The sequence below is a fragment of the Ceratotherium simum genome, chromosome 40 (assembly GCF_057802395.1).
Source record: "Ceratotherium simum simum isolate JZ-2026a chromosome 40, ASM5780239v1, whole genome shotgun sequence".
NCBI classification, from domain to species: domain Eukaryota; kingdom Metazoa; phylum Chordata; class Mammalia; order Perissodactyla; family Rhinocerotidae; genus Ceratotherium; species Ceratotherium simum.
Window position 1 is genome coordinate 644,311 of NC_141939.1, and position 11,633 is coordinate 655,943.

An 11,633-nucleotide genomic window follows, 5' to 3' on the forward strand; every position below is an offset into this window, starting at 1 on the left:
TATATATTCAAAGGAAATGAAATCACTGTCTCGAAGAGTTATCTGCTCTCCCATATTCATTCACTGCAGCATTATTCACAATAGCCAAGACATGGAAACAACCTAAGTGTCCATCAACGAATGAATGGATAAAGAAAATGTGATATATATATAAAGGAACATTATTCATCCATAAGAAAAGGAAATCCTGCCATTTGTGACAACATGGATGGATCTCGAGGGCATTACACTAGTGAAATGTCAGACAGAGAAAGACAAATGCTGTATGATCTCACCTGTATGTGGAATCTTAAAAAAAAAAGTGAAACTCATAGAAACAGAGAAAAGAAGGGTGGTTGCCAAGGGCTAGGGTGCAGGGACGATGGGGAGATGTTGGTCAAAGGATACAAACTTCCAGTTATAAGATGAATAAGTTCTGTGAATCTAATGTACAGTGTGGTAACTATCGTTAACTATACTGTATCACATACTTTAAAGTTGCTAAGAGAGTAGATCTTAAATGTTCTCACCACAAAAATATATATATATAATTATGTGAGGTGACAGATGTGTTAACTAACCTTATTGTGGTAATCTTTTTGCAATATATATTTATATCAAATCATCATGTTGTACACTTTAAACTTACACAATGTTATATGTAAATTATATCTCAATAAAGCTGGGGGGAAAAAACAAAGTCTAATAACTCCTGGAGTTATCAAGGGATATAGTCTCAGCTGGATAGTCTTATGAAAACGATATTCCACTTTTCAGAGATAACAGAAAATTCTTTTAGGCAGACAACATCTCTGCATTTTAAAACAGGATTGTGATCATGAAAGCTTGACTTAGTCACGATGTTTTCAAATATGTTCTCAATCCAGACTTGTTTCACTGTTCATCAAACGTTGATATGGATTCCATGTGTGATTGGCTAGGGTATCAGCACCTGGGCTGAAAGGGTTGAATGAGCCCCGTCAGAAGCCTGCACCCCTGCACAACCCTATTTTCTCTGCTCCATCCTAGGGAGGTCAAATGTCTTCCCAGAGGCTCCTGTAATTGACCCTGAGCTCCCAAGGTAGAGAACAGTGCCCCCAACCCAGAATGGGAGGGTGACTGTTACTTCCTTATGCCCATTATTCCATCTCCAAGTGGGAAGTCTCCTAAACTTAATTAAGTGCAAGGAGGGAGGGAGTGTGTTGGTGTGTGTGCATCTACGTGTCCTCCACTTTGTCCCAAAGATCCTAAATCAAAACATTCTTCTAACCTAGGAAAATCCCGTATTTTAAAATTGACATCATCTGCATAATGGTTGTCAGAAAACAATGCATATTTGCATGATGACACATTGGCACAACTGTGTCATAGTTTGCTGCCACTTACCCATCCATGAACTGGACAATTGTTTCAGTTTGCCCTCTCCAAGAAGTTCCCATCAATCCTCTTTTTCTTTTTTTTTTTAACTTGGTTGTGAAATCAGTTAACCAAAGGGGAAATTTCTCAGCTCCTCACTTCTGCTTTTGAAGGCCATAAAACAGTGAGGGAGAAATTGGTAGACAGCATACCTCTTCGAGGCACAACAGGCCACTCCAGGATTCTGTTCTCTCCAGCCACTCTTCATTGCTCAGGTACAAGTTGAACTGTTCCTTATGGCTAGGTCCTAGGGGAGTCTCTCTGTCTTTCTCTCTCTCTCTCTCTCTTTCTCTCCCTCCCTCCCTTCCTCTCTGCCTCTTCCAAAAATGCCAGGAGTACGGTTATGCTATGACCTGTGAAATATCCTGGGAATGAGCAATGCTTATCTGGCAGCTGACACCTGAGACATCAGTGTCAAAGGCTCTGCTCCAGGTTTCCTAACAAATACACTCCTGCTTTGGGTTTAGTTTAGCAAATGTTTTCCTCTGGACCCAAAAGAAGGCTCTTTCATGCATTCACTCATTCATTCAAAGATTGTTTCTTTGTATGCCTGCCATGTACTGAGGGAAACTGACATATGAAGGCAGTCCTCGTGGGGACTGGCATGGCAAGTGGTCACTCATTTTCTTCTCTTTACACAGGTTTCTAAAGCAGCCATGGCAGCAGTACCTGAACTCACCAGTGAAATGATGTCTTACTGCAGGTCAGTGGGCAGACTGAGACCAGCAATGTAAGCAGGGTCTCCCTTCAATTGTGGAGTGTTATCTGTGCTTGGAGACTGGTCCCCTAACTGCCTCTTCCAGTGGCAAGTAGGGTTCCAAGTTACCCTGGGGTGAAGTGTGATTTCCCATTGGAAATCCAGCGTTGAGACCCACAGGCTATCCAGATGTTGTTTCTGCAGGGGCTTCCTGCAGATGGTAAACAGAAAGAAAAGATTCCAAGTGGGCACTACAGGGGACCCCTTGGCAAAGTCTGGCTTGAGTGCAAAGGAAATCTCAGATTTTAACTGGGCTGGATGTTAGGTCTCAGGATCCAACAGGGAGCACCCAGGGTACCTGCCCTTCCTCCTATCCTGTTCCATGCATATCATCATGGAATTTGCCAGCTTCAGCAGCTTCAAGGGACATGATGTTTGCAGTTTCCTATTAACAGTGAAGACTGTTTGCAGGGAAGGAAAAATAAACTTGTCTAGGACAATTAACTGAGCAATCTCTCTGTTTTTAACATAGTGGCAACGAGAATGACCTGTTCTTTGAGGAGGATGGTCCAAAACAGATGAAGGTGAGACCATGAGCTTAGCTCCCAACCCTTGCAGGGGCTCTGTCATGGGCATAAGAGAGCCCACATTCTGGTTTTGGGTCTGCCGCTAACTTGCCACGTGCCCTTGGGCAAGCCGCTTAATCTCTCTGGGCTTCAGAGAGACCAGTCTTTATCACTAGCAGCTCAGTTACCTCTAAGGCCCCTTCCACCTCTCTAATGTCAAAATGGGAGTTCTCTGGCCTGAGCACTTTAACAGATTCTCTCCCTTGCTCTCTTCACAGGGCGGCTTCCAAGATCTGGACCTCAGTTTCATGGGAGATGGGGGCATCCAGGTGCAAATCTCCCACCAGCTCTACAACAAGAGTTTCAAGCATGCCGCGTCGATCATTGTGGCTGTGGAGAAGTTGAAGAAGATACCCAGTCCCTGCTCACAGGCCTTCCAGGATGATGACCTGAGGAGCCTCTTTTCCTTCATCTTTGAAGAAGGTACCACTTAATGAGAGCTGAGGGCAGACAGATCTCCAGTCACTTCCTTCTAGGCATCCATAACTCAATAGTCAACTAAACTCCCCCAAACCTGAAGCCCTTTAAAAGTAGAAGGCACAGTGATGAGAGGAAGACAGAAGCCTAGAAACCAAATTAATCTTCTGTTAAATTGAAACTATCCCTAAAGTAAGACCTTGATAACTACTCACATTTGCCAATCACTCGATCATTCTGAGTGGTTTCACTTATATTATCTCTTGCAAGTCTCACCATATCCCTGTTGGGCCAGTGTTACTGCCATTGCCATTTTACATAAGTAGCTCTATTGCTAGTCCACAGCAAGCAATAGAGCTGAAGCTTGAATCCACATCTTATGGTGCCAGGTCCAGTGTTCTTACCTCAACTTCTTCCCCACCAATGTTATAACCGAACTTTGGCTGGCATGGTCAGATGTCCTCCAAGCAACCAACTTCTGCTGCCTCACACCATCAGGCCTGCCCTTCTGATTTTCTCTCTAAACAATATATGTGCTCCACATTCCAGAACCCGTCACCTGTGAGAATTGGGAGGATGAGCTTATGTGTGATGCAACCGTGCAATCGCTGAACTGCAGACTCCAGGACACACACCATAAATCCTTGGTGCTGTCCAGTGCGTGTGAGCTGCAGGCTGTCCACCTCAATGGAGAGAATACAAACCAACAAGGTAACTGGGGACATCTTGATTCCTTTCTTGGCCTCCTGACACCTTGCTAATTCTCCACATTTTTTAACAAAGTAGGACATTAAGGCAAATTATCAACATAAGTGAAAAAACATACAACATATAAACTTTTTGTTTTGGTCCTGGCAACGACACCAGATTGATTCCCTTAGCACATTCATTTTTCAGCAAGAGATGTAACTCTGAGAAATTAGACTGCTCAAGCATACCCAGGACCATTGTCCAGCCAAGTCATTTAATGATAGTGCAATGGCAATGCTTCCATTGGAAAGGGGTCATTTGATGGACATGACCTAACTGCCTGTGGGTTCTTTTTTCCTGTTGTTGAAGTTGAAACTAGCATGGTGAAGAGATAACATGCCCATCCTCATTCCCAACCCTGCACCCTTGCCCCTAACATCCTTCCCGCCTAATACCAGATGGTTCCTTCTAGGGAAATTTTACTGACAAGCAGGAACTCATATCTCTCTACTGTAACTCACAAATGTTTCGAGACTGGGCAGCCCACTACTTGAGGAAATCTGCCTGGCACCTTGCCACTGTGGCTGAACTCTGCATGCAGGAGTATGCCCAAGGGAACAGCTGAAAGCAGCAACCTGTTCTCTTCCAAGGCTGCTGACCTTGGAGAGAGGCATCACTGGGGGTAATCTGCCCACTCTCAGCCAGGCCAAGACAATCCTGTTTCTTTAGAACTGGGTTGTGAGCGTGACCTCGGGGCCTCCAAGTGAGACGACTGTGACTAACGAAGATTAAAAGGAGTGTCTCTCTTTGGAGCCACTTTTCCCAGCTAAGCCTCTCCTCTCCCAAGTTCTTCCCACTTGCAGCTCTATGTTCCTGAAATACATTTGTGCCTGATTTCTTTCGGGAGCCCAGCTTGACCTCTTTTCTCGCCTTTCACATGGATCAAATTGTTCTGCCTATGCAGATGGGCACATGACTGGCCAGTGACAAGTGACACTGGCTTCCTTCGTTCCTTCTTTCCCTCTTTTTTTCAGTTTTAAAAATTAGACCCCCTAATTCTTCATTGCCACGGTGACAAAGCTCTGAGAAACCCCTAGACGTTCTTTGGGGAAAACCTGAAGCAACCAACTGACCCTGTGAGAAGCCCAGTTATTCTATCTGTTAGGCCACAGGAAACTCAATGTGGGTTTCCACAGAGGATGCTAAACTCTATGAGTCCTGGGCTTGGGGGCCAATGGCTGGGCCAACCCCGCACTGCTGTGTGTCCCTGACCACGAGGCCCCTCTCCTTTCTTCAGTGGTGTTCTGCATGAGCTTCGTGCAAGGAGAAGAAGAGACCAACAAGATACCTGTGGCCCTGGGCCTCAAGGGAAAGAATCTGTACCTGTCGTGTGGGATGAAGGACGGGAAGCCCATCCTGCAGCTGGAGGTGAGTACCAGGGGCTGCAGGCCCTTCTCTGGCTCTTCTGAAGCACCCTTACCCATCACTTACTTCCAAGACAGCCACCTTCTCCCCACAGAAAATCTGGAAGCACATGTATTTGACAAATTTGCATAAATGTGAATAAATTTAATGCAATTGTTACACACATGCAACTTTCACTCCCGCTACAGAAAATTAAATCATTTTGCTGATGTTATTATTTCCTGCCATTGTTAACACCCAACTGATTATACAATGTTAGGGTTGGAAGGATTATTCATTGCTAGGATTGCTCCATTTGATAGATGACACTTTGGGAAATTAAGCAATTCAAGGCACCTGTCATCAACTCCACTCTACTCCCATAATCACCCTCCCCCCCTGCTTTCCCAGCAAAACCATCATTTCCAAGTTCAAACCCATTCTAGCCAAGGCCAAAGGAAAAGTCTCTGAAAACTAGATAATCCTAGAAGGTTTAACGTAATTTTCACTTTTTAAAAGACTTCCCACCTATGTTGTACTCCCCAGAATTTGATACTAAGTTTCACAAGAGGATAAGGGCTCCTTTAGTCACCACACAGAAAGTTAGGGTCACAAAGATAACTCAGGAGTCTGACTCCCCGTCCTGTAACCTCAGTTTCCTTTTAGCTGACCCACGGAACATTTTTACCAGAGTGTCTTGGTCCCTTCCCTCACAAAAATTCTTACTTCTGTTTTTCTGCAGAAGGTAGACCCCAAAATTTACCCAAAGAGGAAAATGGAAAAGCGATTTGTCTTCAACAAGCTGGAAATCAAGCGCAACGTGGAATTTGAGTCTGCAATGTACCCCAACTGGTACATCAGCACCTCTCAAACAGAAAAACAGCCCGTCTTCCTAGGAAATACCAAAGGCGGCCAGGACATAACTGATTTCACCATGGAAATCATCTCTGCCTAAAGAGAAGCATACCCAGAGAGTCCACATGTACTGAAGAACCCCTAGAGGTGGCAGAGGGGAATAGAGGGGGTTTGAACACGGCTGCAAGCTGAACTTCACTCTTGTCTAATCAATGCCCAGCTGCCTTCCCTATATTAGTGCTAAGGAGATCTCTTGCTCACCAGCCTGGAGGAACAGGCCCCTCCTCCCAGGGCCAATCCTCAGACCTCCTCTGCTGAACAGGGCCTCTCTCACCTCTCCTACTCACTCAAAGCCAGCCTGGTAGAAACCACTGCACATCAGGTTCAAGGAAACCCTCTGTCCTTTGAGCCCAGCTTCTGATGACCACTTAACTATTTATTTATTTATTTATTGGTGGGTTAGTCTATTTAATTTCATTCAAGGGGGACAAGAAGCAGTAGCGTCTGTGAACGAGCCCAATCTTCAATATCTATGGAACTAGTTTAACTTGGACTAGAGTACCATCTTTACATCAAGTCCTTTCACCAAGGCTGAAAATATATAAGCTCAGATTATTTAAATAGGAATATTTATGAGTGAGGGAGTATGATCACACTGTTTCAATGATTCTGAAATAAACTTTGCTGAAAAAAATATTATGTCTGTGTGGTCATTGACTTTTCTTGGAGCTGACACAGAAGAGAAAACATAAATGGGACCATGAGAGTTCTCCTCAGGGAGCTAGAAGCCTACTCCTCATCACTGAGTGCTGCAAAGTACCTAGAAACGTCACTGGCCACCAAGACAAGCCTCCTTACCACACCCCTTCATTTCTGTTTTTCTACAAAGGGACATTTGATGCACAAGCTTCATAAAACAGGACCAGATGAAGCCCTATAGGGAGTAAGCGTGGGTAGTAACAGCTGCCAATGATTTCTCTATTCATTTGTTCAACAAACATTTATTATACAAATGCTACGTCCTAGAGGCTGGGAGTACAAAAACAAGAAAGGTAGATAGGAGAGGCAGATGTATACAAGCAAAAATAAGGCAACATGACAAGTAGAGGTAAGATAAAGGATGAAAGGAGCAGCCAGCAGAAGTGACAAGATCTGTGAAGGACGAGGGTCGAAAGGGTGACACACGAGTCAGGCCTCAAAGGATGAGCAGGAGTTCCCCACGTAGAAAGAAAGGAAAGGGCACTCTCAGTGGAGGGCCCAGAATGAAGAAAGGCATGGGGGTATGAGAAGAAATGATGCAGGCAGTACACTTCCAGGATGGCAGAAGTCACCAGAAGCAAAGTCAAAACACAAAAACAAACGAGGGATAAAATATTGGTAACTCCTATCTCAGACAATGGGATAATTTGCTTAAAATATAAAGAGTTCCCTCAAAACAGTAGAAAAACAACAACAAAAATCCACCAAAACAATATATTAGCAGGCCATCCACAGAAAAGGATACACAATTAGATCTTGGACAGAGTAAAAGAGGCTCAATATTGCTTATATAAGAAAGCTGAATTAACAGCACTTTGAGATACCAATGTTCTCCTATGGGATTAGCAAAAATCAGAAGTTGAACGTCACACCCTGTTGGGAAGACTGTGGGGGAATCCCCACTCTTAAACATTACAGGAGGAGCATAAATTGGCACAACTCTTGTAGAGGAAAATTTGATAGTAACTATGAAAATTACAAATGCACATCCCCTTTAGCCCAGCAATTTCACTTCTGAGGATTTGTCTACAGGTGGACATACAGCCATGTGAAATGGCACGTGATCAAAATTATTCATGGCACTTTACTATAAAAAAGAACGAGAAAGCATTCCACACCACACACCAATCCTCTCCAAGGTTCGCTGAAAACTGAAAACGAGCAAGAGGCAGAGGGTGTTGACAGTGGCTAACTTTTAAGAAACAAAGGGTAGGGAAAAAAAAGGCAATACTTTCCAGTGTGCTTGTATTTGGTTTTGAAAATTTTGGAAGATACATAAGAAGTTTAAAAAGTAGCTCTGAGGGACTGGGGAATAAGATACAGGAGGACAAGGCTGGGAGAAAGACATTTCTCCAGATACTTTTTATATAGTTTGATTTTTGAATCATGTGAATATACTACCTACTCAGAAATAAAAACAATAATAATATTTAAAAAGACTTTTGTTCAAAAAAAAAGCATATGACTTATTTGGGAAAAACAACTGTTGAAATGTGCCAGTCCTCAGCAGTTCACCCCACAATACCCTCTCCTCCTCCTTCTTCGCAGCTCTGCAAGATAGATCACAGGATATGGATGGAGGCCCTACAACCCGACAGAGCACCCTCTTGCAGCTCTGTCTGCTTCATAACTGCAGTGCAAAGGACACAATGGCTGTTAGGAGCAGGCACCCAAGTGGCGCCCATTCCACAATAGGGAATGGGACTGGTGGGAAGCAGGAAGCTGATCTGTAGAAGAAAGCAGAGGTGCCCTGGGAGCCCCAGCAGTGGTACTGTCCCCTTTCCTTGGTTGAGTGATCCAATTCCACTCACCTCTCTCAGGTCCAAAAGGGAGGACACGCCAGAAAGAATGACAAATTGTGAAGGCATCTCACCTTGAGAGGAAGCCTATCCCAAATCATCTGTGTGATGGTATGTTGGTACAGCCATTTTGGAGAGAAAATTGGCAGTGTCTACTTTATTTTTAACATGCTTATGACTCAGCAATTCCACTATTTCATATCTTCCCTAAACAAACAAGTTCAAGGATGTTTACTTTAGAATTGTTTACAAAAAGTTTAACAAAATAAACTGGAAACAACCTAAATGTTCATTGGTAGGGAAAAGGTTAAATATATCATGGCAAGTTAAAAGGAAAAAAGTTAATGCTGAAATGGAAAGACATCCAGGAAAATCATTGACAGAAAAAGTCAAGTTGCAGAACAGTAAGTACAGAATGATGCCATTTACATAAAAGCAAAAAAACCCCTGCACATCAAAAACGCATAACCATGTGCTTCTAAGAGTATGTAAGGCAGAGAGCTCTGGAAGGGTATTGACCACGCTGAAAATAGTGGTTACTGGGGGTAGGGCGGGGTGGGGTGGGGCGGAGGAGGAGGTCATCAAGAGAAAGTTTAGCTTCATCTACAATGTTTGAAATTTTTACAAGAGGAATGTATTCATGAATTACTTATATAATTTTTTAAAAATCTTCTACATTAAAATGTTCAAAAGGCCTGGGTTTCAATTTCTGGATCTGAGCCAAAGACTAAAATCAGCCCTCCAAGGGCTATTCTGGTTTGGGCCAAGTTCTTTCCCTGATAACAGCTCTCCCTTTCTCTGCACTAGGTGTCATTATCCTGGAAGAGAGAAATGGCCTGCTTCTAAATGGAAAAGGTCAGATGATTTGAGTGGGGAGAGCCAGAACCCTCCCCCCACTGCACCAAGCACAGGAAATGCAACCAGGAGTAGGAAGTCTTTCCAAGGAGCTGGGAAGTCAATTTGTCTGCACCTCCAGCAGGTAACACACCACATCACCACAACTCTGCCAGCTTTCAAGGAGATCCTGTGTACCTGGAGAATAAGAGGCAAGTACTTGTGAATTTGACTTGAAGTCTCCAATTCCATGACAGGCAGTCCCTGGGGTTAGGGTGTGGCTTGTCCTATGAGGTTGGGCTGGAGTAAGCAAGTGTCTGGTGGGGGAAGGTAAATGATGCAATGGTGTGTGGGAGCATATCTGGTCTGAAAGACAGGTTGGGGGGTGGGTGGCTGCTACAATGTCCTGGTCAGAGGTGGAAAGGTAAGTCAGTACGCCTTCTGCACAGACCTCCTCCCCACCCCAGTTCTCCTCCCCCAGTACAGCTTTGCTGAACTACCCACAAACATCAGGTTCAACTGGAAGCCAGGGTGAGGATGACCTAGAAAACTGGTGTGATGCCCGCCCAGGGGTGTGGGACCACAGTCAGTGCCTCCTCCCAGTTCCTATCACATCTCACCCACATCCTGATTCCTAAATTGGCAGTTGGGAAGCGAGCTGAGCGATTAGATTTTCTCCCAGGGAAGGCCAGAAGCATTGCTTTCCTTATTTGTATCAGCATAACTGTTTGCTTACACAAATAATCATGAAAATTCACATCCTTCTCTGAAAGCAGATCATGAAACCATGGAAATACAGCACGTGGACCAGGAAGGGTAGGGCCAGAAGGGGCTAATGTAAACACGGGGTGTTTGTAATCCAAGAGCTGAGAAAGAGTTCTGCTATGGATTCATTCATAGTTTGAGTTTCCTAAGCAAGGAGGGTGCCAGGGGCCCGGGCTGCTCTCTCACATGTGTGGCCTCGCTATCTCTGAGAACACTTCATCTTCTGGCAAATGGGGCAGCTGGAGACAGAGGGTCCAGGTGAGGCCTGTGCCTGGGCGAGTGGGGCCTTCTGGGGACCAAGGTGTGAGTGGTGACTGGTATTCAGCCACTGAATACCAGGTCTTGAGTTTCCCCACAGGCTGTCTGAAAGGGCCAATGCTTCTCTTTCTCTCCAGTTCCTCACCTGCACCCCTTGCACCACAATTCCATCAGCCCTCAGAGACAATAAGGCATGAAATCCTTCATCTGCCAGGGATCGGGAAGTGTGGGCCAAAGGAGTCCCAGCCACTGCCTGAGAATCCTGACGTCCTGATGCTGCAAGTCAACGTGAAGACCCCCCTAGCCAAAGGAGCCACATAGTTTGCATGTGAAGGTTGGGTTTGGATGAGTTCTTGGAGCAGAGGGATATGTGGAATCCAGATACATACAGGAGCATCTACACACACTATGGTTTGGCTTTAAAACAAAATTATCAGGGCAGCTGGCCCGGTGAGATAGTGGTTCAGTTCACACACTCTGCTTCAGCGGCCCGGGGTTTACACGTTCAGATCCTGAGTGGAGACCTATGCACCGCTCATCAAGCCATGCTGTGGTGGCATCCCACATACAAAATAGGGGAGGCTGGGCACAGATGTTAGCTCAGGGCCAATCTTCCTCAGCAAAAAGAGGAAGATTGACAACAGACGTTAGCTCAGGGCCTATCTTCCTCACCAAAAAAAAAAAAAAAAAGTATCAGGAACATCTGGAAGAGATGTCAAGCATGGCAGCTAAACCTCAGTGCCCTTGCAGCCTGGAGGGTGAGACCCTTGTCCCAAGTAGGTAATGTCCTCCTGATGCGTTGTTAACTGTGATCTTCACTGCCACAGCAGCAAGTCCCATTCCTTCCCCAAAAGGCCCGTCCAGGGCCCTAACCCTTGTAGGATGTTGGTCTTCCAATATTTTAAATTATATAACATCTACAAGAATTTTGAAAAACTGTAGTCTCACCCCCACCACCACCGACATATGTGTTTTATGTTAAAATCTAAAATTTTTCACCATAATTTTAAATAGTTAATTGCAAATGTTATTATTTCTGGAATATTATAAATTTGACATTTTAAAATAAAACTGTTACATCACTTTTGTAGATGTATCCATTGAAATCCCAATACCATAATGACTTTTTCCTAG

General features: G+C 44.5%; 1 protein-coding gene across 1 annotated transcript; it reads left to right on the forward strand.

Moving 5' to 3' along the window:
• Positions 1–1,377: 1,377 nt before the first annotated feature.
• IL1B (interleukin 1 beta) lies at positions 1,378–6,780 on the forward strand. Its single transcript, XM_014791611.2, has 7 exons — positions 1,378–1,610; positions 2,037–2,098; positions 2,625–2,676; positions 2,937–3,141; positions 3,685–3,846; positions 5,123–5,253; positions 5,972–6,780. The coding sequence occupies exons 2-7, from the start codon at positions 2,052–2,054 to the stop codon at positions 6,182–6,184; spliced, it is 810 nt and encodes a 269-aa protein (XP_014647097.2). The 5' UTR covers positions 1,378–1,610; positions 2,037–2,051; the 3' UTR covers positions 6,185–6,780.
• The last annotated feature ends 4,853 nt before the right edge of the window (positions 6,781–11,633 follow it).

Bases quoted from the DNA above. Each gene is read 5' to 3' on its own strand.
- IL1B (XM_014791611.2), top strand. From the start codon at position 2,052: ATGGCAGCAGTACCTGAACTCACCAGTGAAATGATGTCTTACTGCAG. The intron at 2,099-2,624 runs GTCAGTGGGCAG...TTTTTAACATAG, and splicing joins GAAATGATGTCTTACTGCAG to TGGCAACGAGAATGACCTGT. The intron at 3,847-5,122 runs GTAACTGGGGAC...TCCTTTCTTCAG, and splicing joins AGAGAATACAAACCAACAAG to TGGTGTTCTGCATGAGCTTC.